This window comes from Stigmatopora nigra, chromosome 4 (assembly GCF_051989575.1).
Source record: "Stigmatopora nigra isolate UIUO_SnigA chromosome 4, RoL_Snig_1.1, whole genome shotgun sequence".
NCBI lineage: Eukaryota > Metazoa > Chordata > Actinopteri > Syngnathiformes > Syngnathidae > Stigmatopora > Stigmatopora nigra.
The window spans coordinates 63,300-90,129 of NC_135511.1; the positions used below are offsets into that span (position 1 = coordinate 63,300).

The 26,830-nt window shown below is 57.5% G+C and overlaps 6 protein-coding genes, 1 long non-coding RNA gene and 1 other non-coding gene across 19 annotated transcripts; 3 read left to right on the forward strand and 5 right to left on the reverse strand.

The window, feature by feature from the left end:
- Positions 1–1,575: 1,575 nt before the first annotated feature.
- ier3 (immediate early response 3) lies at positions 1,576–2,397 on the reverse strand. The gene has a single exon (XM_077714553.1). The coding sequence runs from the start codon at positions 2,395–2,397 to the stop codon at positions 1,930–1,932; it is 468 nt and encodes a 155-aa protein (XP_077570679.1). The 3' UTR covers positions 1,576–1,929.
- Positions 2,398–6,764: 4,367 nt separating this feature from the next.
- On the reverse strand, positions 6,765–8,292 carry LOC144195583 (uncharacterized). The gene is made up of 3 exons (XM_077715314.1): positions 8,127–8,292; positions 7,373–7,845; positions 6,765–7,269 (listed from the first exon to the last, which is right to left on the reverse strand). The coding sequence occupies exons 1-3, from the start codon at positions 8,280–8,282 to the stop codon at positions 7,017–7,019; spliced, it is 882 nt and encodes a 293-aa protein (XP_077571440.1). The 5' UTR covers positions 8,283–8,292; the 3' UTR covers positions 6,765–7,016.
- Positions 8,293–8,742: 450 nt separating this feature from the next.
- On the reverse strand, positions 8,743–11,647 carry LOC144195605 (protein eva-1-like). 3 transcript variants are annotated; one of them, XM_077715351.1, is made up of 6 exons: positions 10,035–11,644; positions 9,773–9,808; positions 9,658–9,708; positions 9,284–9,425; positions 8,924–9,081; positions 8,743–8,839 (listed from the first exon to the last, which is right to left on the reverse strand). In XM_077715351.1, exons 1-6 carry the CDS (start codon positions 10,057–10,059, stop codon positions 8,820–8,822), a joined length of 432 nt encoding a protein of 143 aa, XP_077571477.1. In that variant the 5' UTR covers positions 10,060–11,644; the 3' UTR covers positions 8,743–8,819. The 3 variants fall into 3 exon arrangements, with proteins under 3 accessions (XP_077571477.1, XP_077571476.1, XP_077571478.1); XM_077715350.1 differs by having other exon boundaries at positions 9,773–11,647; XM_077715352.1 differs by lacking the exon at positions 9,658–9,708 and having other exon boundaries at positions 10,035–11,645.
- On the forward strand, positions 10,956–11,059 carry LOC144196142 (small nucleolar RNA U13). The gene has a single exon (XR_013326218.1). It is a non-coding gene; the product is annotated as a small nucleolar RNA U13 (small nucleolar RNA).
- On the forward strand, positions 10,974–13,742 carry LOC144195604 (protein MAK16 homolog). Its single transcript, XM_077715349.1, has 9 exons — positions 10,974–11,690; positions 11,962–12,011; positions 12,096–12,205; positions 12,273–12,337; positions 12,420–12,571; positions 12,652–12,781; positions 12,956–13,087; positions 13,174–13,239; positions 13,305–13,742. The coding sequence occupies exons 1-9, from the start codon at positions 11,676–11,678 to the stop codon at positions 13,527–13,529; spliced, it is 945 nt and encodes a 314-aa protein (XP_077571475.1). The 5' UTR covers positions 10,974–11,675; the 3' UTR covers positions 13,530–13,742.
- LOC144195606 (uncharacterized) lies at positions 13,740–15,876 on the reverse strand. Of its 4 annotated transcripts, none has more exons than XR_013326108.1 (5): positions 15,526–15,876; positions 15,162–15,202; positions 14,504–15,074; positions 14,029–14,333; positions 13,740–13,934 (listed from the first exon to the last, which is right to left on the reverse strand). It is a non-coding gene; the product is annotated as an uncharacterized LOC144195606 (long non-coding RNA). The 4 variants fall into 4 exon arrangements; XR_013326109.1 differs by having other exon boundaries at positions 13,740–13,883; positions 15,526–15,875; XR_013326107.1 differs by having other exon boundaries at positions 13,740–14,333; positions 14,504–14,583; positions 14,663–15,074; positions 15,526–15,874.
- A 107-nt stretch (positions 15,877–15,983) lies between these two features.
- On the forward strand, positions 15,984–21,158 carry LOC144195676 (actin filament-associated protein 1-like 2). Its single transcript, XM_077715476.1, has 13 exons — positions 15,984–16,121; positions 17,614–17,748; positions 17,816–17,898; positions 18,397–18,774; positions 18,988–19,167; positions 19,245–19,322; positions 19,493–19,559; positions 19,671–19,936; positions 20,011–20,096; positions 20,211–20,319; positions 20,387–20,596; positions 20,724–20,828; positions 20,933–21,158. Exons 1-13 carry the CDS (start codon positions 16,082–16,084, stop codon positions 20,957–20,959), a joined length of 1,764 nt encoding a protein of 587 aa, XP_077571602.1. The 5' UTR covers positions 15,984–16,081; the 3' UTR covers positions 20,960–21,158.
- On the reverse strand, positions 21,093–26,286 carry LOC144195677 (radial spoke head 14 homolog). Of its 7 annotated transcripts, none has more exons than XM_077715479.1 (8): positions 22,912–24,285; positions 22,552–22,736; positions 22,351–22,488; positions 22,042–22,141; positions 21,907–21,951; positions 21,695–21,838; positions 21,415–21,601; positions 21,093–21,339 (listed from the first exon to the last, which is right to left on the reverse strand). In XM_077715479.1, exons 1-8 carry the CDS (start codon positions 23,007–23,009, stop codon positions 21,208–21,210), a joined length of 1,029 nt encoding a protein of 342 aa, XP_077571605.1. In that variant the 5' UTR covers positions 23,010–24,285; the 3' UTR covers positions 21,093–21,207. The 7 variants fall into 7 exon arrangements, 6 of the variants coding, with proteins under 6 accessions (XP_077571605.1, XP_077571609.1, XP_077571606.1 ...); XM_077715483.1 differs by having other exon boundaries at positions 21,415–21,510; positions 22,912–24,284; XM_077715480.1 differs by having other exon boundaries at positions 21,415–21,510; positions 23,932–24,283.
- Positions 26,287–26,830: the final 544 nt, after the last annotated feature.

Consider the following 26,830-nt stretch of genomic DNA (forward strand, 5'->3'; position numbering starts at 1 on the left):
CCGTGCATGATGAGGCGCCCTTTCGCCCCTTTCCGTCGACTCTATAGGCCGTGGCACGCTTGTGAGCCGACGCTTCCTTTGCGTTTGGCCAGTCGGGAGCCGGTCCGGTCGCACCAGACGCGTTTGCCTGTCAAACGGCGGCTTTTGAGTTTCCGCCGGGGATTTGGGAGCGTGACTTTCCGTTGGCCTCGTGTTATATCACGGGCAGAATGTTTGAAAGGGGTTTTTGGTTTCCGGCAGTTTGGCCTTCCCGCTCCGACAACCGGTTGTGTGGCTTTCGGCCAGTGTTTTGCTCTCTTGTGCACGGCTGACGCCAGTCGTTCCGCCGCCTTTGTCGGCCGGCCGGGGAACTTCCAGCTTCTTCCCCCTTCTTTCTTTTGGCCACTCCCACCAGCCACCGCCGGCGCCAATGAGTCAGGGTGCTGGAATGCCCGGGATTTGCTGCAGGTTGCTGAGCGACAAAGAGCAATACATACAATGGATGGATGCCTGTCTATGTTGACATCAGGTCCAATGCAATGCTTCTTAACCCGGATTGGACGGAACCCTAGTGGTTCGGTGAAAACCGCCGATATGAAAGTGGTGGTCTCCGGTTGGGAGCTGCCGTCCCCACCCAACTTTTGGCCGACGGGCGCGCTCGGGAGGAGCGTCCCCTGCCTTGACCTCCACTTCTTGGCAGAACTTTGCACCAAGTGGCCGCCGTGGGTCCCGGGAAAGTTGCGTCACCACCACCACCGCCGGGGCCGATCTTCCGACGGGCCTCGGTGACGGCAAACTTCCGCATTCCGCTCTTGGAATTCTTAGCGTTCAGCAAATATTTTTGCTCCCAGTCTGTTTTGAGGTCGCCGCCACTGCCCACGCTGCGCCCACCGCCAACACAAACATCATTTCCGCTCTGAAAGAAAATATTTAACTTGGAAAAAGAAAAACTCTGAGGCTTGCTTCCAAAAACAAACCGACGACAAAAACACAAGTGAATCGGCTGTCGTCAGAGGAGACTTCTCTTTGGAAGCCGGGGGCACTTGACACCGAGACTCTCCTTCTCGGGCGGGACCCTTTGGCACGCAAGCTGTATTTTGAAGGAGGGATGAGTCAGGCCGAGGTCATCGGCTTGACTGGCTCGGGCCAAGACGCGACGGGGTGTTGCGCGGCCTTGAAAAATTGGAATGATTCACGGACAAGTCGGAACGGGATTTCCATCGCCGGCATTTCCTCCCAAAAAGGCCACGGCTTCCGTCTAGCCGGAGACAAACGTTTCCCGATGACAGATCGCCGATGAAACGCCATCTATGAATGATGTCATCTCAATGTTTTGTCTCAGTCTTTCACGACAAGTAGAAGCGTCCAGTTGAGGGTTGATGTCTCCAGTAAGTGATGTCGGTCATTTTCTAGCGGTGCTTCGCTATGGAAAAATGCCTTGAAGCTAAAACTAAAAAAAAAAAAAAAAAAAAAAAACAGACTTCAAAATGAACCTTTCTGGTTTGGCCAGCAAGGCCGATCAAGGGGGAAAACAGTCTGACAATGGTTAAAAAGATACAACTATATAAACATAAAAGACCAGAGAGAGACACGTCATTCACTTTCATTTCTTTTAATAAAAAGTTTGTTCAATAAATAGCAAATAACACATAAACCATAAATAAGACAGGACAAGAGTCAGTTTTGAAGTGCAGCAGTCGATCAGGAATTCAAGTTTCATCTAAGAGTTCACAGTTGGGGTACGTCCGAGGACCCAGCGAGCTACCGGCGGAACGGAGCTACTTGCCAGGGCTTTGGGAGGCATGAGGCGGCGGCGGTGGCGGCGGTGGCGGCGGTGGCGGCGGTGGCGCCGGCGGCAGCCACCATGTCGCCCAGGTCGTCGCCGCCTAGTCAGTCAATCGCCTCGCTCCGCTTTCCTTTTGTTTCGCTTCCGAGGTCGGCTCCCAAAAGTTAGCTGTCGGCACCCAGGCGGTGATAGACGAGCAAAGCCACCACGTAGCTGTTGCCCGGAGCCGGTCGCGTCACGTCTTCCTCTGCCTCTGCCACTACCGGAGCGGCGTGGGAGTGGGCCCTCTGGCCGACGACAGCCCGCTCGGCGATCCCCGTCGACGTCTCGACACTTCCCGTCGGCGTCGACGTCGTGGGCTCGGCGCAGCACGGCTCTTCCGTGTAGATCTGCCACAGGAGCACCAGGAGCAGAAGGAGCAGGCAACGCTTGGCCGCGCTCTTCTCCGGAGGCGGGAGGTGCATGCGCACCTTGGCCGGGTACATGACTCGGGCGCAGCGTTTCTTGGTTCGGGCCGCCACCGGCGGAATGGGCTCGAACGTAAACACTTCCGGCTGCGTGTCGCGCCGGAAAAAGCCTTCTTCTTCGCGTCTGTGGCAGACGAGCGTCGTGGAGCAGCTCGTCGAATACATGTCTTGTCTTTTCTTGCCTTTTCTTGTCTTTTCTTGTCTCGGAATGGCTTGGCTTTTTTTTTTGTCGCGCGGTGCTCTGAACGAGAGAGGCAAGGAAAAAAAATGGAATGTGAGGACGCGAGGCGAAACGGCCCTTTTGTACTTTCGTCATCGGTGAGACACGCCCACTTCCCAGAGGCCACATCACATCGGCCAACACGTTCTTACTCAACGGCGGATGTGTGCGCGTGTGTGTGCGCGCGTGCGCGTGTGCTGGCTTCAAGGGAAATGCTCCCATTTGATCATCGAGTATGAGCAACCCCTACCAAAAGAGAAGGTGTGTGGGACATCCCCCCCCCCCCCCCCTCCCCCTGAAAGAGCGTCCCCGTGTTTTGAACTGGGCTTTCGCAAATAAGGAAAGTCTTTCCACTCGTCTCCATCCGATGATCGTCAACAGAAGGAGCCGTAAAAACACATTCCAAAAGAAGGGCTCGACAGAGGGGCTCCATTTTTGCGCCTTACATTTGCTTACTTTGGGTAACCGTAGACGTGACTCTCTGCTATGTTTTTACCCCGTGAAAAATGACGATCGTGAGCAGACACGCCGGGAATGCGTGGACGACACATACCTGCCTCGCTAGTCAAATTCACCTCGGGTATCGTTTGGAGAAGACGGCCCCGTGACTAAAAGACAAGAAATGCCAAGTATGTCTGGGGCAAACGCCATCCGGCCTTCATTCTGTCGGAATGGCGCGAGCAGAAATTGAATCTGGTCCAGAGAAATTGAATCTGGTCCGGAGAAATTGAATCTGGTCCAGAGAAATTGAATCTGGTCCGGAGAAATTGAATCTGGTCCGGAGTAATTGAATCTGGTCCGGAGAAATTGAATCTGGTCCGGAGAAATTGAATCTGGTCCGGAGTAATTGAATCTGGTCCGGAGAAATTGAATCTGGTCCGGAGAAATTGAATCCGGTCCGGAGAAATCGAATCTGGTCCGAGGAGGTGACCACGCCATTTGCTGGCAAATTCTCTCGCTTCTCTTTTTCTATCTGTGCATTTTGTCTTTGGCCAGAGGAACTTTGATGACGGAGGCGTGCATGCGCACGTCTCTGTGACCCTGAGCCACATCCACAAAGGTAGTGGAACAAGGCGTCACGGGACAGGAAGTGGGCCCGGTGTCTAACCACGAGCGTGACCGACGCCGGGTGCGTGCGTGCCAGCGTGCGGTCGCTGCGGCGGTGTCGACGCCGGCGGTCAAAATGGCATTCTGCCCATAAGCTCAGAACGTCACACTCTGACGGGCCGGCGAAAAGATTCTTCCTTTCGGCCAGGAAATACGGCAAATGGGGCGTTTCAAGGCCGCGGCGGGGGACGGCCTCGGAGGGGGACGTCTGCGGCGGGGGACGTCTGCGGCGGGGGACGTCTGCGGCGGGGGACATCTGCGGCGGGGGACGGACGGCTGGGCTTATTGCTGAACGCTGGGGAAATGTGTCCTTTCCAAAAACAAAGCTTGTTTTGTGTTGAGCTGACCTTGCGTGTGGGTTCTTTTCCACTGTGACTGGAAGCGGGCCGGGGCAAAAAAGGATCACGCCTCCGCGCTCGTCTGCCTGGGGATTGGGGGGGGGGGGAGCTTTGGGCTGAGTGGACACAACGGCCCGCCTTTTCCCGCCGGCGTGATACAGCGGGCCGTTTGTTCCGCCGGTGATGTAACGACGAGCCAGAAGGCCCACGGTGGCTTTGTGGGTCAGCCGGCGACCACCCGAGCGAGGGGCCTACGTGCCTGGCCGCCCCACGTCGGGGGCTCGGGGAGGAGGGCCCCAAATGGAGGCCCGCGGGAGCCCTGCTTTCCTGCCGGGAGAAGGCCTCGGAGAAAAGTCAGAGCAGAGATTGAATAGGATCTGCTTTCCAGGCCCTCCGGCCGGGCGGGAATGCCGGCTTTCCTGTGACCTTTTGATTTTGAAACAATCCCATTTCTTCTAATACGACAAGATCACGATCGTCAACCAGTTTAGAACCAGAATATTAAAAGGACTGCTACTAACACAAATAAAATACACGTCGAGGAAATACTCATGTCGGGTCTTTGGCGAGGTCGCAGCTTGGAAACGTGGCGGAGACGCCAGTGGCGAGAAGCGGGGAGTGGACCAGGGAATACACCAAACTTCAATAACTTTAACCGCAGGCCAACAAAATGACCAGAAGACTAGGAAACTCAAACTTGAGAGAAAACGCCAGGCCACCTGGAAACAAGGAAGGAGGAAACGTGGAATCCAGGAAGCGGAAATCAGACGCTCTGACATATCAAAAACAATCCATGAGCTTGAAATAGACAAGAGCTGAAATCATTGTCAATGACGTGCAGCTGGGAACAAAAGAAAACAGGGGAGGGAGGGAGGGAGAGAAGGAGGGAGGGAGGGCAAGCCAGGAGGCTCAAACTAAGCTTCAAAAGACCACACGGAGGAGAAAAATCAAAAAACAACAACTTTGCTTTGTTTCAACTCATTTATTTTCCCAAGCCACAGCAGAAGGAAGAAAGAGCCGCACACGGCTCTGGAAACCGCCGCCGGCCGGGCGTGTGGAATCGTGGAGTCCGCCAAACGGAAAGAGCCTCGTCATTTCTTTGCATCGGCGGGAAGGTCAATGGGCGGGCGTGGGTGGGTTGTGGCCTTTTTGTCTCTGTCATTTTTGGCCTCTGCACCTTTTGGGAAATCCCAGCCCCCGACTAGGGCGTGGCGCCAGCCAGGCCCAAGCCGCCTCGTCGGGAGTCGAGCCGTCCTTCAATGTACACGCGCTAGCGTAGCGGAAATGTTTCGGAAGGGGAAGCGGACGGCCCACGGATGCCCCCGCCACGGGGTGGGCCCCACCGCGGACGCTCCCGGGGGGCCTCCGGAGCCACGCCCGCCGTGCGCCGCGCTCCCCCCGGGCCCGGCCGGGCGGCTCTCCGACGGCCCAAAACTTCCCTCACCCGAGGTGGAGTCCTCGTTGAAGATCTGCGCCAAGAGCAGCGCTCCCAGGAGGCGGAGCCAGCGCAGGGCCCGGTCGGGGTCCTCCCCCCGGGGCCGGCGGGGGCGGCGGCACGGCGGGTACAAGACCCGCCGACGTCCTCGTGGACGGCGGCAGCGGGCGGGAAACACGGCGCCGCAGGTGCAGGGAATCATGGCGCCTCTCCCCGCGGCCTCTCGGCCGGCCGCTTAAATAGACGGCGGGGCGCGGTCCGGCCGCCGGCTCCGTTGTTGTTGTCGGCGTTATTTTTAGGCCGGCGGAGGCCCCGCCGAGCCCTTGGGGCCCGGGTGCCTCCTTTTCTTGTTTGGGCTCGCCCTGATCTTTTTGACAGACACGTTGCAGAGACACATTGCGTGTAAAAGGTAAAAAAAAAAAACTAAGGTTACCGGCCGACGTGCAAAGTAAAGCGGGCGCATGGCGAGCGGCCGCACGTTGACGTCCGGCCTAGCTAGGCTTGGGGATCGTCTCCGGAGACACTCCGGCTCGCGACCCGTCGGCTCGGGGTGGCTTATCTCTGGCCAGGTGGCACGGAAGACCAGAAGTACATTTGGGGGAGAAGGTCACATTCCGGATGGAGGAGCGGGAAGTCGCTGGAAGAAGAATAAGTTGTCTTAGAAAAGAAGTAAAGCACACGTCTCGGAGCTCTGGCCTTACTTTGGAAGTGTCATTGATCACGTGCCAAGCCAGCATGTGAGCAAACATTGTCAAAAGATGCAACGTGTGCTGGGGGTGGGCGTGTCCCGCCACTTGTCTCTATGGCGACCATCGGGGCAACTCCTTTCGACCGCGTAACTCCGCCGATTCAGATTCCTTCGGGCAATCTCTTCCCAGGTGTGTTTGTGTGTTTGTGTGTGTGTTTGTGTGTGTTTGTGTGTGTGTGTTTGTGTGTGTGTGTGTGTTTGTGTGTGTGTGTGTGTGTGTGTGTGTGTGTTTGTGTGTGTGTGTGTTTGTGTGTGTGTGTGTGTGTGTTTGTGTGTGTGTGTGTGTGTGTGTGTGTTTGTGTGTGTTTGTGTGTGTTTGTGTGTGTGTGTGTTTGTGTGTGTGTTTGTGTGTGTGTTTGTGTGTGTGTGTTTGTGTGTGTGTGTTTGTGTGTGTGTTTGTGTGTGTGTGTGTTTGTGTGTGTGTGTGTTTGTGTGTGTGTGTGTGTTTGTGTGTGTGTGTTTGTGTATTTGTGTGAGTTTTGAGTTTCTTCAAAAGAATGAAAGGACTTTGGAAATTGCCACGAGTTGGAATTCCAGCCGCCCTTGGACGTTTTTCCCCCCTCGGGCTCCCACAGGAAGGGCCCTTTCAGTCGAAGAGAAGTGAAAAGAAAAGAATTCACTGCCACGGCACTTTCATAGCACCACCTGCTGGATGAAAGTCAACATTTCAGACATGAAGCAAGCATCATTCCAAAGACATTTATTCATGTTTGACAACAAGTAAAAGAAGAAAAAAAACGGGACACTTGAGATTTTTTTGGGTGAGGAGGGGGGCAAAATTCTCAAAAGAGTTCATGACGAAAACAACTAAATATATGAAATGTTCCCTTCTAAACCATGCGAGGCTCGTCGGGCTCGTCGGGGTCATCGGGGGTGGCGACTGAGTGACTGACGACGAGCGATTCGGGACGGCGGGCCGGCTCGCCAGCTAGACACCTACAAGTTGTTCAAGTCAAAGGTGAGGAGAAAGATGATGCCGGCGAGCACCACGCTCATGAGGAGCACCACCGTCAGGAGCAGGGCCCGACATACGCAGCGGCTGGCCCGCCCCAGCCCCAGCCCGCTCTCGCTCTCGTGCCCGAGCCCACTCCCGTTGCCTGCGGCGCCGGCGGCGGCGCGTTGGACGGGCGCTTCGGGAAGACTGATGTCCAGCTGACTTTCCCCGGGCTCCGCTTGACACCGGCTTACCCTTGAGCGGAGACCGGCGGGATTGTGAGAAAAGAAAGCCGGGAGGGAGGGAGGGAGGGAGGGAGGGAGTGAGGGAGGCGCGGAGCCAGCGGCGAGCCACCCACCTTTGGATGTGCAACTTCCCCTCGGCGCGGTAGAAGCGGACGCTGTGAGCGCGTCGCATGGCGGCCGGCAGGGAGGCCAGCACCCGGGCGTCGGTGGCCAGCCGGCTCAGGTCCGGGGCCGGCAGCGGCGTGGGGTGGCGGCACAGCGGGCAGCGGATGGCGGCCGGACGCGCCGACTTGACGTTGATGCGGGCCAGGCACTCCAGGCAGAAGGTGTGCTTGCACTCCAGCATCTTTGGGCACTGGAACACGTTGTTGAAGCGGCTGTAGCACACCCGGCACTCCAAGTCGGGGGGAGTCGGGGCGGGGCTCGGGCTCTCGCCCGGGGTCTTGCTCTTGACCGGGGTCTCCGCCGGGGTCTCCGCCGGGGTCTGGCTCTTGGCCGGCGACACGGGGGAAGGCTCCCCTGCCATGGTGGAGCGGGAGCCGGGAGGTGTTTCGGAGCCGCGGCGCCAAATCTTTGGCTCGAGCAGCTGGAAAGAAGGCAGCGGACGCTAGAGAGAGGCTAGCTGCTAAATCAAAGGGTGACTAGAAAAGGGCTACGGCGGCTCCATTCAAATGGCAGCTTCACAAGAACAACTCCAATGACTCAAAAACACACCGTCGGGATGGATTCCGGTCCGTCAGTGTGACGGCGGCCAAGCCCATTCAAGGCTTTAGAGCAAAGTCACTGCATGGAGCCCGTGTCCAACTAGTTGTCAAAATTCCGTCCGAACAAACGGAGCCAAAGAAGGGGTCGACGCTTCAAACGTACCTTTGGCGCGCTCTCCCGGCGCAGAACCAGACTCTTTTGGCTCTGGGTCCACGGGTGGCCAAGAGTGCCCGTGGTGGAATGGGCCCGTCGGACGACGTGGCCGCCTGACACAAAGCGCTGGAAATGGGCCCGCTGAATGGGCGTGTGACTTCCCATTGTTGAAAGGTGCAAAAGCACAGCAATTAGGCATTCAGGCTGCATCCAATTAGACTGATTGCAAGCTCGCTCTGTCTCTCTCTTTGATTTTGCCTTTTTTTCTCAGGGCCTTCTCTCGCCTTATTCTTTTCATCGTTTTACTCTTCTGCTCGTCGTGATTCATAGAAAAGAGGTTTTTTTTTTTTCCTCAAGCGCCCATCGTTCATTCATTTTGCCAAGTGCTAATGGCAGTAGCAAAGCGCTCGCTCGGTGGCCACGCCGTGACTGGGCAAAAGCGTGTGGACCAAATGCCAACAAAGCGCTTGAGACAATGAAGGGAGTTATACTATTCTCCCAGCATCTTTGTTTATTGGCGCGGTCGGCATTCTCCCGCCACGGCGAGAGGCGGGGCTCTCCGGCCCACCGTCGGCCCCGAGGGTTGGGCTCCGACAACGCCAAGGGGTGAAAAAGCACAAACGCGGAAGGCCACAAACAAATGTTTATTTCATTTTGGCTACGCCATGCAAGGACGGGTTGGTCCCGCGGGAAGAGGGTGCTTCAGGCGCCGGCGTCTTCGCCTGCAAACCAGTGGTCAAAGGGTTAGTGTCTGTCACGGCGCCCTCCGCCATTTCAGCGCGGATTTGCGTCCGTCCACTGCGTACCGTCGGCTTTGGCGGGTGGCGGCGGTGGCGCCGGCGGCGGCGGGGCTTGGGCCAGGCAGCCGTAGGCCACCTGTAGATAGCGCGTGTTCTCCTGGCAAGGGTAATCGCCAAAGACCGGCCGGGTGACGGGAACCTCGCAGGAGCGCCGGTTCCCGCAGCTCCATTCGGGACACGCACGGACATGCAAAAGACGGGACCGGTTAGGCATCGTCCCGTCGCCGCTCGGCCGCGTGGCGGGAGGGAGGGAGGGAGGGAGCCGAGGGAGGGAGCTGAGGGAGGGAGGAAAGCTGAGGGAGGAAAGCTGAGGGAGGGAGCTGAGGGAGGGAGGAAAGCCGAGGGAGGTTCGGGAACTTTTCTCACAGGTCTTCCACCACCATCTCGGCCCACGGGAAGGAGCAGAAGACGCCCTCGCCGTCGTCGGGGTGACGCTTGCCCTCCCCGCAGCGGGTGCCCACGCCCACTTTGTACAAAATGTGCTCCAAGCGGATCTTGAAGCCAGACTCTGCCAATGTTCGGGAGGATAGGCAAGAACAGATGAAATGAGCCGCGTTGAGCCGTGAGGCAAAAAGTGCAGAAAGACATTGACACGCACCCACACAGACAAAACACGCCCGAAAAACAACCTCAAAGGGAGCTCACTTTGGAGACACACACACACACACACACAGAGTAAAGAAAAAACAAAGCAAGAGACAAAACACCATCTGTTCAAAGAAGGATTTTTTTGTTCTCACCACATGACATGACAGCCGTGTCATTGTGGCAGGCGTAGACCACTTCACCCTCTGTAACACACTCACGGTCACCTCCTCCTCAAACTACGTGTTTTGTTTTTTTCAAGTAACTTACCAGTTGTGGGAGTGAGAAAGCAAAGAGCAGAAAACACTGCGGGGTAGAAGAAGCGGGGGAAAAAAAAGGACATTTGTCACTGAACTTTTGACTTTTTCTTTGGACACGGCTGCCCAAAGCCGTAAAAGCGTCCGTCTCCCAAAAGCGTCTGTCTTCCGAGGGTGCGGCTTTTCATTCAGAGGACATTCCCGCCACTCTGCTACTGCATTTCAAAATACATAGAAAAGTTGCAACGGCGACCCATTCAACGTCCAATACTCACCAGCTAAGGCCAGCATCCCGAGCATGATGGCGCGCGGCGTCTTCGAGGCAGCCTCGGCATCCGGTGGAGGCGCCGGCTATTTAAGCCCGGGCGACGGGCGTGCCGCCGCTCGTCCCAGGCACGCGGACCGGCCGCGGGCTAACGCCGCCGAGTGGGCCTCATCCGGCAGATGTGACCGACGTGTCGAAAACTGCAAGTCGGCTGCGTCAAAACCTTTTTTTTCTTCCTTTCTTTCAACCTCCGAGGCCATCTTCAAAGCTTCCACGGGGTAGAAACCAGCTGTGCCTCCCTCGGTGGAGTACAAAGCCGGCAAAGCCAGCAAAGCCATCTTCAAGTTGTGGCTCGGTGCCCGTGTCGACGTCAAATACCAGATGAACGGCACGGCACATGTGGCCCAAGATGAGAGCGGGGATGGCTCCAGCCTTTCCCATGGAAGACCCGTAAGGTGCCCGCCCTGAACTTGCCAAGGAACCAAAGGCCCAGAAATGCCGTCCGCTCGCTACTAAGATCAGACACAGGCAAACACTGGACTCCCAAAGGGAACCTTTGAATCGATATAATATATATATATATACTCCATCTAAAATGATCAAGATGCGCACATTCCCCAATGACGTTTGTGCATGGCAAGAAGCAGTCAATTCATTTGGTAGCCTCGCGAAGCCGGCAGGCAGGCAGCAGTGTTTTCGCTCGCTTCCGTGCTACCCACAATGCACCGCGCCGGCCTCTTATTCAAGTTGACTATTTTTCCTCCCCTTGACCAGAAACATGTCCCTGGGTGCTCGCCCCACGCATCACGTTTGCTCGTGTGTATATAAGACGTCTCGGTAGCATGAAATGCCACGTCGAATGTCCAATGCACCATGATTGAAAAGTTGGGCTGCGTTTTATATCAAATACAAGTGCGCCCCCTATTCGACGATCCTTTCGGTTCATACAAATGATGAACGGTCTTTTCACGGTCACTCCGTGACAGGGTACAGCCATTCTCCTTGTTACGCTCTGTGCCTTAAAACCGTCTGATCATGAGTCGATCCATAATCTACTTTGTAAATATAATCCAACCAGCTCAGCCGGGACTTCAACGAGGTCTAAACCAAGATCAGCTCCTTACAACAACAAAAAATCCTATTTCCCGTGAATGGCATACCAACAGTAACCGTGTAACCGTCGGCCATCTTGCGTCAGACTGTTTCGGCGGACGTCCGGGCTACTGACCCAAACGGGTTGAACGAAGGCGTTTACGTGGCGACGTTGCACATTGGGACGATGGGGTCATTATTCATAGCCACGCAATAAAATGACCGGAAAAGCAAGACTTTTGAAATTGTTGCTCGAAAATTGTAGAGCAAAATAGGCCATGCTATGATTTTGGAAGGGTGACGACGCGCACGGCGGGCGGGCGGGCATCTAGCTTTGTGCATGTGATATCTACGACATCCGCTTGGGCGCCGCGTCAACTCTCGCGATGTTTTGGGTCCGTCCGGACAGGAATGGTGTCTCTCCTCTCGTCGTCCATGTGCTTTGAGTGAGCCCAAACTCGTCCGTTTCGAGTCCCTTCGTTCTCGGCTGCTCTTATTTCCCCACGTTGTTCTGGAAGAAGAGTGAAACTTTGAGCGTCGGGGCCAACAAAGAATCAGAATGCAGCACGACGACGTGAGTGAACGCAAAACGCCGACGTTTTTTTATACTTACTACTTTTTTTGAACCTTTTATAAGCCTGGTTGCCCAACTCCGCTCCCGGTCCGGTCTTTCATTATCATCATTTTTTTTTAAATCAACTGCTCCATAAAATAATACTCTCTCCCGTTAGGGTTAGTCGCCATCGTTGTTGTTAGTTTGTTGTTGTCGTCGTCGCCGCCACCTTGGCGGTGGTGGTGGTGGTGTCCTTTTTGTCGCGTCTCACGTGTGTCGTCCGTCCACGCAGGTGATTTGGGACATTTTGGGAAACCGGCAGTTCTGCTCCTTCAAAGTCACGTGAGTGTTTTCATCAACCTCCTCGGCTTTCCAGTCCACCCCCCCAAAACAACCGAGGCTAACCGCACGGGTCTTCACTTTCAGGACCAAGAGTCAAAGGTTCTGTCGCAACGAGTTCAACATCACGGGCCTGTGCACCCGCTCGTCTTGCCCGTTGGCAAACAGTCAGTACGCCACCATCCGGGAGGAGAAAGGTACGTACGCGGTCGCGTCTGCCGACCCCGTCCAAAAGGTTCACCTCGTGTCTACCACCCCCCCCAGGTCAATGCTTCCTCTACATGAAGGTGATTGAGCGGGCGGCCTTCCCCGCCAAATTGTGGGAAAAGGTGGGTTGCGTCTAGAAAAAGGCCAAATTGGAAGTCAGGTCAGATTGCATGTGAAACCCCCCTTTGAAATGCCTTTGCGCAGGTGAAGCTGAGCAAAAACTACGAGAGCGCGCTGGAGCAGATCGACGAGAACCTCCTGTACTGGCCCCGTTTCATCGTTCACAAATGCAAGCAGCGTTTCACCAAGATCACGCAGTACCTGATCCGCATGCGCAAGCTGGTCCTCAAGAGGAAGTGAGTGGCCCGCCCACACCCCCGATCCGGGAGGCCGCCGGCCCGACCGAGCGCCAAGGTGTAACCTTTTGCCCCGTCAGGCGCAAGCTGGTGCCCTTGAGTCGGAAGGTGGAGCGCCGGGAGAAACGCAGAGAGGAAAAGGCGCTGGTGGCGGCCCAGTTGGACAACGCCATCGAGAAGGAGCTGCTGGAGAGACTCAAGCAGGGGACGGTGAGTCGCCGTCCTCTACTGACGCCGTCCTCTACTGACGCCGTCCTCTACTGACGCCGTCCTCTACTGACGCCGTCCTCTACTGACGCCGTCCTCTACTGACGCCGTCTTCTACTGACGCCGTCCTCCACTGACGCCGTCCTCTACTGACGCCGTCTTTTGCTCCCGCTCCAGTACGGCGACATCTATAACTTCCCCATCGTGGCCTTCGACAAAGCTCTGCAACAGCAGGACGAAGAGAGCGAGGCCGAGGAGGAGAGCGAGAGTGAGAGCGAGACGGAGCGAGAGGTGGAGATGGACCACCCGGTGAGCCACACAGAGAGCCGGAGCGCGCCGCCGCCGCCGCCACGGGCGGGCCTTCCCGACCCCGCTCACCGCCGCTTTTCTTTCAGGACGTCGGCAAGAGGGAGTTTGTCGCCGCCGACGAGATGGAGGAGAGCGACCTGAGCGACTTTGAGGTGTGAAGCCAAGTCGCACGTCGCCGTTCGCCCCGCAAACGTTGACCGACCCACGCCTTTTTCAGGAAATGAACCACTTGAGGGCGAGCAGCGACGAGGAGTCCGGGGAGTCCACCGACGACGACCAAGGCCAACGGGAGAAATCGGGCAAGAAGAGGAAGGAGCCCGGCGGGAAAGGCAAGTCTCCGGCGACGGCCGGCGGCTCGGCCGTGCGCAAGAAGAGAGCCTACGTGGAGATCGAGTACGAGCAGGAAATGGAGCGTCCGGCCACCGAGACCCAGCTGGCGTAGGCCGGCCAGACTTGGGAATGCTTGAATGGGACGGTCTCCAGTGAAAAGATGGGCTGGACTTTGGCGCCGGGGCCCCGAGTCTCCGTGGAGACGTGTCGGGTTAATGCATTTTTTTTTTGTTTTGTTTTGGTCAGCTTCATGTTTAAATGTACAAAATTGAACAAGTTCATTGCTTTTCTTCAAAATGCAGTCAATAAAAATGCTCAAGAGTAAGGTTGGCGAAAGGAATCCATTTTAATCATACCTCGTCTGTCTTATCGATGGCCGAAGGGAATACGTCCGTCTGTCCGTCCATGGGTGAAAAATAGTCACTTTTATCTGTCTGTCGATGGCACCCCCTACCGGATGGTAAAGCTGCTGGGCCACCAAAAAAATGAACACAAATCATCGGGATAGTAGCGGCGTCTGCGACAGGGCACGCAGACACGACATTTTCATTTGTCTGTTGCCGCGGACAGAGCCGTCACGGCCAAAACAAGCAATCCGTTTGCCGACTTACGTCATTGGCGTGGACGGAGCCGTTACGGCCAAAGGAAGCGGTCTGTCCGTCCTTGGGCGGGTCCTTAGGCAGCATCCATCTCTGGCCGGTTGAGCGTCCCCCCATGCGGGGCCGAGGGTTTGCGCCGCACCCCCGACTCGGCCACGTTCAGGTCCAAGCTGCCGTCCCGAATGGTCCGGTAGACCCGCTTGGCCGCCTCTAGGAAGTCCTCCTCCACGCCGCCACATCACGTCCGTCTCGCCGTTTGTTTGCGCGGCGATTAGGTTTAGGCCATCTTGGCGCTGGCTTCCAGGAAGAGCAGAGACCTAGGCGCAAAAACACGTTACCTTATAAAAAGAAGCAGCACAAAATCAAAATGCTAAACAATTGTTTGTGGCAACTTTGCGCTCTGTAAAAAGGAAAGAAAACTCATCTCAATCTTTGAACTTTTTTCTCCCTTTTGCTAAAAGAAAACAAAGCTTAGGGGGCGACTCACCGTTCTCCTCGCTCAAATGTCTACGACGTGACGTCTCACTGCGCCTCCGGGTGGCCTTTGTTGCCCATGGAAATGATCACCTGTGCACAAATGGACGAAAAATTGAGAACGGACCATCGTCCATTGGCCGCGGCAGAAGGAGACGGCCGGCGGCGCTACCCGCCGACGTGGTAGACCACGAGGGCCCCCGGCGGACCCCCTGTAGTAGGCCTCGCCCGGCCGGAAACCGGGGTGGATGGTTCAAAAAGGACGCTGGGCGGGCGCCGTCCAAAAAAGGGCCCGAGAATTCAAATGTAGCTCGGCGACAATTTGCCGCGGCCAAAGACTTTTTAAAGCCAGACGCCGGCCGGGCCTCTAAAGGGTGCCGCGGACCACGGGCCCTAATGGGTGTCGTTGGCTGGCGCTGGCTAGTCCACTCACGCCCGCTCGGTGGCCAAAATCCCCAAAGGCCATTTTGCCCCCCAAAGGCCATTTTGCCTGAAATGGGACAAAATACAAAAAGAAGTTGACGGCGTCCATTTCTTCTCGGTGAACTGGTGCAGCAAAGCCGACTTGCCCACTCCCATGTCACCTTGGAAGAGGGAAGAGGGAGAAGGGAGAGAAAAAAAAAGTCAAGACATTTGCAATCGAGGCTGTTTGGTCGCTCGGGAGGTCTCACCGATGATGAGTAGTTAGAAGGCGCGGTGCTCATCGTTATTTCTGCATGAAAGGTGAAAAGTCAAAGAGTGAGAAAAAGGCAAGGCAAGTCAAAGTGAGAAAATGTCAGCCATTAAAGTAACTAGCACCGAGCCTTGACTCAAGACTTTCGTCGAGGCGCATCTTTCACACCGTTTGCGTACTCGTGACATACAATTCATCGTCAAAATCCTCCAATTCTTCTCCTCTTTGCTACCTTTGCTAAGCGGCTAGCCGGCTAACAGCTGGAGCTCACGAGCGTAGAGCAGAGCGAACTTCCTATTACCACTCGTTTCAAGTTGTGAAGGGGAATAGGGGCTTTTCCCCCCTCCTTTCTTTTACCTCACCTTACCGGTGTCCGGTCCAAGCGTAAAAATGTGTCAAAGCGGCTAGGTTGTCTTGTGTCGTTGGCTTTAGCTTTAGCTTTAGCTTGGGAGCCTCCCGTCTCTTCCGCAAGGCTCGCTCGCTTCCCCATCCGCCCAGCAAAACACGTCAAGTATCGCGAGAGCTCCTTTCCGGGTGCCTGAGTGGGAGGGCTCCGGGTTAAGGAATTTACAAGTTAGGGGAAATGGATTTTCGATGGTCGTCGTTTGTTGCATATACTATAGTATATTACTACTACTAGTACTAGTATTGTGTCGATGATTTGGCTTGGAGACGGACGAGTCGTTGTGACGTTTCTGACGTTGGGGACTTGACCCCGCCCCCTCGGCCAACTTGAGCGCACCACCGGAGACTTTTGGACGCTCTTGCCCCCCCCCCCCCCCCCACACCCCACCACCACACACACACACACACCCTCCATCATTCTCCTCTTGTTTGGACCTGATTTGTTCTGGTCGTCGTCTTCGTCGTCGTCATCGTCACCGAGAGGAAGGCGCATCATGTGCTGAAAGAGACGCGATGGAGAAAGAGAAAGAAAAAGAGAAAGAAAAAGAGAAAGGTGAGTGAGCCTGCTCACTTTGAACCAAGATCGACTCAACATCCAATTCAGCGGCGCTCGGCGTGCAGCTAGTCACTTCATCAAGAGAGACAAGCGCGACTTCACTCACTCTAATAATGCTATTATTACTATCATTATTGTTGTTGTTATGCTTGTTCACGTGCGCGCGTGTCTTCTATGAACTATGACGAAAAAAGCGCGCTGCTGTGAGAGCTGAGCTTTTGTAGCACTCGATAGTCTCTTCTCCAACCCTGCGATTGTCTTTTTTTTCAAGAACAAAGAAAGAAAGAAAGTAGTAGTGGTAGTCGTAGAAGTCGTAGAAGTCGTAGAAGTAGTAGTAGTGGTGGTAGTAGTCGTAGAAGTAGTCGTAGAAGTAGTAGTAGTGGTGGTAGTAGTCGTAGAAGTAGTAGTAGTGGTGGTAGTAGTCGTAGAAGTAGTAGTAGTGGTGGTAGTAGTCGTAGAAGTAGTAGTACAAGTGCAAAAGGAAGGGCTCTGAAAAGGCAGGACTTTTCTATTGGACTTGTTTTGGAAAGGCTCCGTAGGGTTAAGGTGCGGAGCAAGACAAGCTACGGAGCCTTTCCAAAACAAGACCAAGTGTTGACGAGACTTTGAGGAGAATTTGGGACTGTCATTTCTTGCCAAAGGACTGCAACTTTTATGCTCACACAGCTCTTGAACAAGTTTTTCTTCCATTCCCCGCCACGGGATCAAGTGAATACATGTTCAAAATCATCATCATTATCATCATCATTATCATTGTCATTATCAGCATGGTAATATTATGGAACGTGTCCCAGTGGGCCAAACTGGATTGCCATTGGATTGCCATTGGATGGCCATTCCCACCAACATTGGCTATATTTAACCATGGTGCCATGAAAGAGAAAGCGCCTCCACACCCTAACCCAGACAACACGCGCACACACAAGCACACAGTAGTTGTATAGGATTCCCATCCTGGTGCTAATTTGAGGCTTTGCTTTTGATGGTAAACCAGGGACAATCTTTCCGACACACACACACACACACACACACACACACACACACACACACACACACACACATGGACAGACAGAAGTTGTGCGTCTGGTGGAGTGGTCGCTTGTGCCGTTCTCATGTGATTTTTTGTGTTGGAATGCTGTGGCAAACAGGAAGTGGCATTGATGTGGAGATAAGCTCACGTTTGCGATAACGCCAGTGTCGTCTTCGTGGTCGTCATGGCCATGAAATGCTGTGTTGCCCAAAGCGGGGGGGGGGGGGGGGGGGGCAAAACATTTCATCAGTCTAGGAAAGAAAGGCTGTTCCTTCCTGCTTTTTTTTTTCCTTCTTCACGGACTCGCCGTGGAGATCGCTATCGTCCGCTTTGGACCGCCGCCGCCGCCATCTCTCGGTCCCCAGGGGGGGCCGCGGGATTTCCTCCCGGGCGCCATCCATCCGACCATCCCGTCCGGAGCCACCGGCCGTACATTGACTTTGAGGATTTGTGTGGCAGCGCTGTCCAAGCTGAGGCGGGACCTGCGGCGCTTCCTGTCGCTCCTGGACTCCGAGAACTTGAGCTACGTGGCCCAGGCCCAGAAGAAGTCCATCTCGGAGTTGCTGTGGTCCCTGCCCACGCCGGAAGCTCCAGGTTAGCCACGCCCCGCCCCGCAACAGAGGGGCGGCCTTCTCAAGCCCCGGCCGCGCTTTGTCCCCAGCCGAGGACGCCGAGTACGTGGTCATGGGCCGCCCCTCGTCCGAGCGGAAGGCCGACGAGTCCCCCGTCCGGACCGGAGGCCGGGTGAGTCCGGGTCATGTTACTGGGGCGCGGGCCAAAAAGAGAGCGGCGCGGGTCAAAAAGAGAGCGGCACGGACCCCTTTCCGTCCTCCGACAAGTGCGGGAGGGAGGGAGGTAGGGAGGGAAGGGGGTTATGGAGGGAGGGAGGTTGCCACTAATGACAGAGTCCTCCTGAGGTTTGGGAGGAGACAGACGGGATGTTTACGTGCCGGGCCATCCAGGAAGCGCTCCATTAGCCGGCGTCTGGCCCACGTGACTGCGGCTTTCTTTTCTGGCCTTTTTGGCCTTTTTGGGCTCTCTTTTCTGGCCTTTTTTTGTCCTTTTTGGGCTCTCCTTTTTCTTTTCCTTCTTCCTTTTCGCGCCCTCTGCCGGAGCCCCTTGGAAGGCCACGTGAGCCGAATGATCCGTTTCGATCGTCGTCCACGGTTTCTTCCGCCATTGAATGAGCAGCCGTCCAAAAGGTGAGCGTGCCTTCTGTTTTCTTCCCCGACGGTCGGCCAGGCCGGGCCAAATGACCACGAGACCCCCCGAGCTAGCGAGGGGGAGGACGAGACTTACGAGGAGGCGCGACCCTACCGGGCCGGGGCTCCCCGCCGCCCCGCCGAGAACCGGGAGTCGGAGAGCAGTTACTACGAGTCGTACGGCGAACGGGAGGAGGAGGAGGAGGAGGAAGAGGATGAGGAGGAGGAAGAGGAGGAGGAAGACTTGGACGAGGACAGAGAGAAGGCCAAGGACAGAGCTCACTACATCCGCTGGAGTTCCTCCCAGCCTTGTCTGCGAGCCCCCCAAGAGTCCCGCCTGTGCGGCTACCTGTGGAGGAAGAGGTGGCTGGGCCAGTGGAGCAAGCAGCTCTTCATCATCCGGAACCACACCTTGCTGGTAAGGGCGCCGTGGCCCGGCCCAAGGCTTTAGTCTGGACTGGCCGGCCCAAGGCTTTAGTCTGGCCGGCCCAAGGCTTTAGTCTGGCCGGCCCAAGGCTTTAGTCTGGCCGGCCCAAGGCTTTAGTCTGGCCGGCCCAAGGCTTTAGTCTGGCCGGCCCAAGGCTTTAGTCTGGCCTGGCCTTGTTTGAATGTTTTCTTCTTTGGCACGCAGTGCTACAAGTGCGTGCGGGACCTCCTCCCTCAGCTGGAGCTCAGCCTGCGCGGCTGCCGCCCGCTCTACAAGCTGAAGAGCCGGCGCAAGATCCGCCACCGCCTCAAGCTGCTGCTGCCGGGGGGAGACGCCGTGGTCCTGGGCTACGCCACTTACCGGCAGGCCGAGGAGTGGCGCCGGGTACGCCCCTCGCCCCCAAAAAGGAAAGGTGGCTCCCCCGACTTAAGAGCCCCGCCCGTCCGTTTGTTCCCCGGCAGACCATCGAGGAGCTGAGCGTCCGAGGCGGAGGAGGCCCCGACACCGATAGCTGGGAACTCCCTCCGCGCTGCCGCCGGGTGAGTCGCTCTAGCCGCGCTAGCCGCGCTAGCCGCGCTAGCCGCGCTAGCCTAACTTCCACAAATGTTTTGGAGCGACAACGGGACGTCAAAGAGGGGGGCCGCCACATATACACATAGCTGAGCCGCCGTAGATTTCAAGGCTTTTGTCAACCGGCTTCCGTTTGCAGCCGTCCAGCGTCCTCCTGAAGCACACAAAGCGGCAAGAGACTTCCTGTCGGCCACACCAGAACAAAGGTCCACTTTGACTTTCTTCTCTGTACAAGTCAGAGGAGGGCGCTCTCGGTCTTTTTGCTCCTCTTGCCGCATTTCATTCCAAGAAAGGCCCGCCGTGCTGTGCTGTTGCAGGGGTGCTGAGCGTGCTCATCAATTGTCAGTGGCAGAGTCTCCTGTGTCAGGTGGAGGCCGGCATCCTCAACATGTTTGCGGCCAAAGAGGAGGAAGACGAGGAGGAAGACGAGGAGGAGGAGGAAGGCGGCCGGCGGCCGGCGCCCTCCCCTCACTACGAGCTGCGCCTGCGGGGGTGCCGGGTGAAAGCGGCGCCCGACGGCCCGCCGCCGCACAGGATCACGCTCAGCGCGCCGGGCCAGCGAGAGCAGTTGGCCGTGCTGGAGGTGAGGCCGGTCGGGGAGGGCTCCGTCGCCATTTCCGCCGGCAGAAAGTCCACCGCGCCGCCGGCCGTCCGCAGGTGGGCTCGGCGGACGAGAAGCGACGATGGACGCGCCTCCTGGAAGACGCGGCGGCCGCTTTCCTCCACGAGCAGACGCGCGACGGGTAAGCTTCCCCAATGACGGGCAGCTTTCCTGGACTCGCCGGGATCCAGGAATTTTGCAGACGTGGCATGGCGCAACGGCCGTGGCATTGACTTCCATATGGTTCCGTCTTCAGCGGCCGCGCCCTCAACACGTACACGCCGCAGCCATCTCGCGGCGGCCCTCCATCGCCTTCGCCATCGCCGACAGCGCTCTACTCCAACGCCCCGGTCCTGGAGCACACGGTAGGAGTCGCGTCCGACGAGTGGCTCCGTCCGGCTCACGTCAGCCTCCCGTCGTGTCGTCGGCCAGCTCCGGGGCTCCGGGGACGCCACCTACGCCAACGCCGCCGTCCCGGGCGGACGGCCCGGGCCGGCGCCGCGTGGCGTTCAGAAGTTGGAACTGGCGGGCGGGAGGGGCGGCGGAGTGGCCGCTTCCGATGGCGACCCGGCGTGGGCCGGCGACGGGAACCCACGCCGGTCCTTCAGACGCTCGCTGGCCGTGTGCGGCGAACGGGCGCAGGTGAGTCATTTCTTTCCTTTTTCATTCCTGCGCGCCTTAGTGGCCGGCCCGGCACGCCACAGCCGTAACGCCTCGGTCTTCACGCACGCCATCTTGAATATTTCCTTTGACGGTGGCGGTCCGGCAGGCCAGTCTGCTGAAGCCTCTCCTGCGTCGCGCGGCGTCCGTCAGGAGCTCGGCCACGGCGAGAGGTCCTCCGTGGGAGGACGGGAAGCTGTTCCACGGGAGGAAGGTGGGGCCGCCCGACTGCTTCTCCTTCACTGGCCACTGGCCACTGCCACTGGGCGCTGTGGATTGACAAAGATGTGCTTGTGCGCGTTTGTGACCTTTGTGCAGGAATGGGAGAGCAAAGCGGCCGCCTGAGCAAGGCCGCCCGCGTGGGTTAGGGGAGCTTCTCTGCTGGCCCAAGCACCCTTTAATTTATTCTTTGCCCCCTTTTTTTTCCACTCCAGCCAGGCGTATTGAACCCTTTGTCAAACAAAAGCACAATCCTCCATTTGAATGGTGAAATATCTCTATTTTTTTCAACTAAAGCTCAGCGTAAGCTTTGGACAAACACAAAGTTGATCTCATTTGATCTCATTTGATCGTCCGCGCAATGAACCACGGTCCTACTGGTCGTAAAACATGGAGCGAAGGCGGGTGGCCGCGCTACCCGCGGGCGGGCCGCCGTCCGGGAGGACGACGGTCCTCCCGGGAACGCCGTCCGACCGGAGGATCATCTTTCCCAAATTGCAGCCGATCTGAATGAAAGGGCAAGTGAGGGAGGGGCAAGTGGGCGGAGCACGTCCGCCACGGCGGAAGAGCGCCCCGCCCACCTTTGCCAGTTCCGGCCAAAACAGACTTGGGTCCTCCTCGTCCTTGTCCTCGTCCTCTTCCTCCGGCTGACGCCCACTTCTGCGGCTGGCCTTCTCCTGCTCTAAAGGAAGGAACAAATGCCTTGACCGGAATTTCCTCAAATGCGGCTCACTTGGGAACGTGAAAGCTATCCCCCCCGTTGGAACGCTTTGAGGCGTTTCCAGGGCGGGAAGAAAGGAAAAAGAGGTATATAATGGCGTGGGACGCCTATTTCAAAGCGGCCAAGAGAAAGACGGGTACCCAAGACGGCGGAGGACGGGGGGCAGGGCCAGCGCTCCGTCTCCATCTTGGAAGGCGCGTCGGGATCCGGACGCCGAGCGGCGGGAAACTTGGACCGCTGGATGATCAGGCGCTTTCCCGCGGGGAGCGCCGACGGGGCCGCGCCTACTTGGGCCGACGGGCGCGTCGTCAGCTCGTCGCCGCCGCCGCGCGGACGGCTCCCGACCGCTCACCTCTCCTGTAAATGGGCGGCTTCTTGTAGAGGTGGCGTCCGTTGGCTGAAAGGTCCAAAAGGTCACGGCGGATTTGAAAGCGGCTCCGACCGGCCAATGACGTTAACGGGTCGCCGGCCTCGGGGACATATTTACCGGGCCTGTGGAAGTGCCGCGTGGTGGCGGGAGTCCGCGTGGCCGTCGTCCGCGTCGCCGTCGTCCTCTCTGCGCCTTTCTGGGGCCGCGCTCCCCGCTCCTAGGAAGGTCCACAGCCAAAGTTGAACAGGCGGGCGTGGTGGGCGTGGCCAGCGTGCGTCCAATGGAAAGGCGCCACACCGGGAGACACAAACGGAGAAATGGGGAAAATGTGTCAAAGCCGGCCGAGGCAGGGAGCGAGCGAGCGGGCCATTGGGGGAGTGGCTGGTTTTCACCGAGAGCTGACGGGTGAAAGCGGCGCACACTCACCGCCTCCTCCGGCGGGCCTCCCTCGCGGCGAGGCCGGTACGTCATCAGGTCCGGCCTCTCGATGTCCAAGATGGCCTTGTCCCTGGGGAGCGCCGCCAAGTCCTTGTACAGCATCACGCCGCCGTCGTCCAGGCGGGCCTGAGGGGGCACGGGCGTCAGGACCGCCGGCCGAGCCTTTCCAAACCATAGCCGCTGGCTCACCACGATGGCGGCGGGGGATCCCGGCGTGCCCCGTTGCGACACAATGCTGCCCGGGGACGTCTGACGCCTCTGAGGCCCGTACGGTGACGGGCGGCCTAACGCCGGCGGCCCACGCAATTCTTTCGTTACCTTTGTTGGCGTCATTGCGCCGCCGCCGAAGGCGAGCGGCTGTCTCCCGGGAACGCCTGCAGATAACAAGAAAACAATGGTGAGCGATGGAGTGCACGCTGCCAGTCATTTCTAGCCTTGGATGGGCCTATTTTGGGGATGGAGAAGCAGAGCCAGATGGAAGTGTCCTCCTCACAAGGCGCCAATGGGGGGGGGGGGGGCACTGGTATAGGCAGACCCGAGTTGGCTCACGTGGGGCGAGGGTCGGCCGCCGGGAATGTTGTTGCTCGGCTGGACGGCAAAGAAGGGGACAAGAAGTCTCCAAAGATCAAGTTGTGAATTGAAAGCATTGTCAGAAGGTCCCCCGTCTCAAGGCCCTCGCCTGACCGCTACTACCACCGACCGCTGACTCATTTACACGCAAAGAAAGAAAGAAGAAAGCCAGGTTCCAGGCCAAAACACGTGGAAATTCACCCGGAAACTGGCTGTACATTTCTCAAACGTCCCCTTTCACATCGGAGTACGACGGCAAAAACATTTGCGTGGTGGGCCAGAGCGCTGCCCGGGACCCCCACCCCCTCCCGGCGGCCCCATCCTGCTTTATCTGGGCGGCGCACACGGCGGCCGGCGCCCACGCCTCACGGCCGGGTGATAGACGGCGGAGTCGGCCGGCTGGCGTACTCGCGGAACGACGCTTTTGGCTGAGTGTGCCATGTCAAAGATAAAGAAAAAATAAAGGTGTTACCTGAGAGAAAGTCATGTGACGACTTGTAGTCATGAGAACAGTGTGTGTGTGTGTGTGTGTGTGTGTTTGGGGGCAGTGGTTGTCAATGATGTGTCAATGTAGTCAGCGACTTAACATTCCAGTACTACTCCAATCATTTTGGGTGCCAAATGCACTCGTGACCTCATTCCTGCCTGTGCATCCAAACCTGAACACACACACACACTCATTACACGTACACACACTCCTCTGGCTGCTCTCACAGATAAGCAACGGCAGACCACTTGTCAGCCACCATGAAGTCTTCTTGGTCTATTTGGCGCTTCTTTCCTGGCCCATGACCGGCCCATGACCATCCCATGACCATCCCATGACCATCTCGCCATGGGCGGCCCGACTTTGAGCGCGCGTCACGCAAAATCCATGGCCTTTTCCTCTTAAATCCCAGCCGCCCGACGTCAAGCCCGGTGCGCCTACTCATCACGTCACGGCGTCCCAGTTGAAGTGAATCCGTCAATGGCGCGCGACCAAAGGCGAGTCCTTCTTACCTCCTGCGTCCACGCGCGCAAAAGGCATCCCGCGTACGACTCGGCAGCCGGTCGGTCGGTTGGTCGCTCGGTCAGTCGGCCAACCTCTGCGCTCCCTCGTCAAAGCCCGCCTCTTTATAGGCACGGAGCAGTCCATTAGTCGTCGCCTCGGGGGTGGCTTAGAGGGCGCTCTATCAAGCGTCACTTTTGCTTTTGGCTCGCGGATGCACTTTTTTTTTCTTGCCATTTTCTTGTCTTTTTAATCCAGCGCACACACTGACGGGTTAAAGGTCCAAATGCAAAACAGAGAGAGACGGCAGATGGCACTTTTTGGGACACAAGGGCGCGCTCGGCAGAGAGTCCCGCGGGCCGGGTCAGGGCGTCCAGGTGACCACGTTGACGGCCGTCCAAGCGGCCCGGCGGATGTCGGGGTCCTCCTCGGGCGCCTCGCTCCTCCCCACCAGCAGCGGCAGGCGGAGCAGCAGACGGCGGCGCCCGTCGGGGGCCTCGGCCAAGGAGGTGAGCGCTCGCAGCGAGTAGAGGACCAGGGCCTTGCGCCGCCGCTCCTCTTGGCCGTCCGCCTCGCGATGCGACAGGAGTTGCAGCAGGACCGGGAGGACGTCCAGCTCCAAGCACTGATGCTTACCTGGGGGAGCAGAGAAGGGAGACGTGGCTAGAAGTGTCCGGCCTCCTTCCCAGTCGCTAGTCGGCGGCCACGCCACCTGTGGTGATGACGGCCGTGTTCATGATGGCGCCCGCCGCGTTGGCCTGCACGTCCACGTCCCGGTCCCGCAGCAGGTCGGCCAGGACGGGGAGCACGCCGGCCTCGCACACCTGACGTTTGCCCTCCACGGGAACGCTGGCGGGGCGGCGCTCTGGTTAAGGGCGTCGGCGGCGCCGCCGGACACGGGCGGTCCCGCCGGGTGACCCACCTGAGCGCCATCATGGCTCCCGCCGCCTCTCTCCGGATGTGGGAGCAGGCGTGCGAGAGCTTGCGTCCGATGAGGGTGACGCCGCGGTGGGTCAGCGCCGGTCGGGCGTCCAGTCGCGAGCAGCAGCTGAGGGTGGACAGCAAGAGAGCCTGCACCTCCTCTTCCTTCTCCTCCTGCTCATCCTCCAGCTTGAGCATGAGCTTGGGAACCAGAGCCTGGAGGGCGTTGGCGCCTGCCGCAACAACAACAACAACAACAACAACAACAAATGCCCCATTTTCTTTGCTCATTTGGATCGGATGAATTGCCCATTTTCTTTGCTTGACCGGATGGCCTTTTCACGCCTCCGTTTCCAGCCGTGGCTTACCCGCGGGCAGCAGCGCCAAGCTGTTCATCACGCGGTGGGCTCGCGTTCTGCAAACGGGCGACGGGTCGTCCAGCAGCTGAGAAAGACGGGCCAGTAGGGGCGAGCACAGGAGGGCTTGTCTGGGGGCGCAGGTGAGCCAGCTGGTCACTTGGGGTCAACGTTTGACCCCGAGTCCCAGCCTTTGCGTCCGGCGTGGCTTTCTCGTCCCGGGCCGACCGTACGTTCGCCCGGGGCGGACGACGGGCACGTTTGGCGACGCCCACCTTCCGATGTTGTGACTGGTGATGAGATGCAGCAGTTCGCAGGTTCTGGTCCTCACGGCCGGATCCAGGTCCTTCAACAGAACCTCCAACTGGTCCAGAAACCCTTGAGAGCCAGTGAACGGAGTGTGGCTAATTCTCGGACGGCAGGCCACGGCACTTGGACATTTTGTAAGGCGGCGTTAGCGGCGTTAGCGGCGTTAGCGGTATTAAGCGGGGTTCGTGCTAATTTGCCCATATTTGCCTTCTCCCACTGGAGTGGGCCACGTGATAGTGTCAACCTACGCCGCTAGTTGAAATCTAAAGAAGGGGGAAGGATTAGGTATTTGCTCGATTTGGGTTGGAGATCACTCGAGCAAACTTCTCACACTAGGAATATGCCGTACGTAGCACATGGCCAAACTGGCTCCATCTAGTGTTTCGAGGGGAGAAGCGCACGAACATGGAACAAATGGCTTTGTGTGACTCGGGAAACCGGGGGGCCCCCCGGTTGTTGTGGCTGGTGTACGGCTCGCTCCATTTTACCTTCACTGACCACCTGGTAAAGTCTCTCCGGGTCGTGCGTGACGTCGCAGAGGGACGCGAGGGCGCGCAGCCTCTCGGCGGCGTCGGGTTCCACCAGCCGGGCGAAGAGCTCAGGGATGGCTAGGCGCCCGAAGGCCACCGGAGCCCGACTCGGGTCCAGATGAACGCCCGTCATGTCACGCGGATTCCTTATCGAGAGAGAGAGAGAGAGAGAAAGCGAACGATGGTTGCCAGACCGAGCTTCCGCCTTTTCGCGTCAGGTGGGCGCGGACGTGACGTCGCCGGCGTCGTCTGCTTGCCTTTCAATCGACTCGTGAGGGAACCGTTGCTGAGCAACGGGTGTCGCCACACGCCGCCATTCCGACGGCGACGTCAACGGAAAGGACGCGCATCACAAAGCCACGGACAAATTGGATTGGAGTCGGCTAACATTTAAGAGAGCAATCGATTAGAGTGTTGAAAATATCCATTGTGCATCAAGAATGATTGGTGTGGGGAAAAAAAAGGAAGGCAGACATTTTTGACTTTGTCAACAGGACAATTTATTTGATAGTTGTGTTGTGGTCTCAAATGACAGGATATAGATGCTGATTGAATGAGTAGCGCTGCAGCTAAAACTCACATCGGGACTACTGAAGCAAACTTTTTCTTTTATTTGTCGTCTTTTTGTTTCAAACAGAAGGGGGGGGCATGGGAGGGGGGGGGGGTATATGTGGATCAAACATTGGTGATGGGTTGACCAGAGAAGCAAGGATTAAAAAAAAAAAAGCAGAAGTGGGAGAAAGGATCAGAATATGGCACATTTGGTCCACCTTGGAAGTTTTATTATGTCTTAA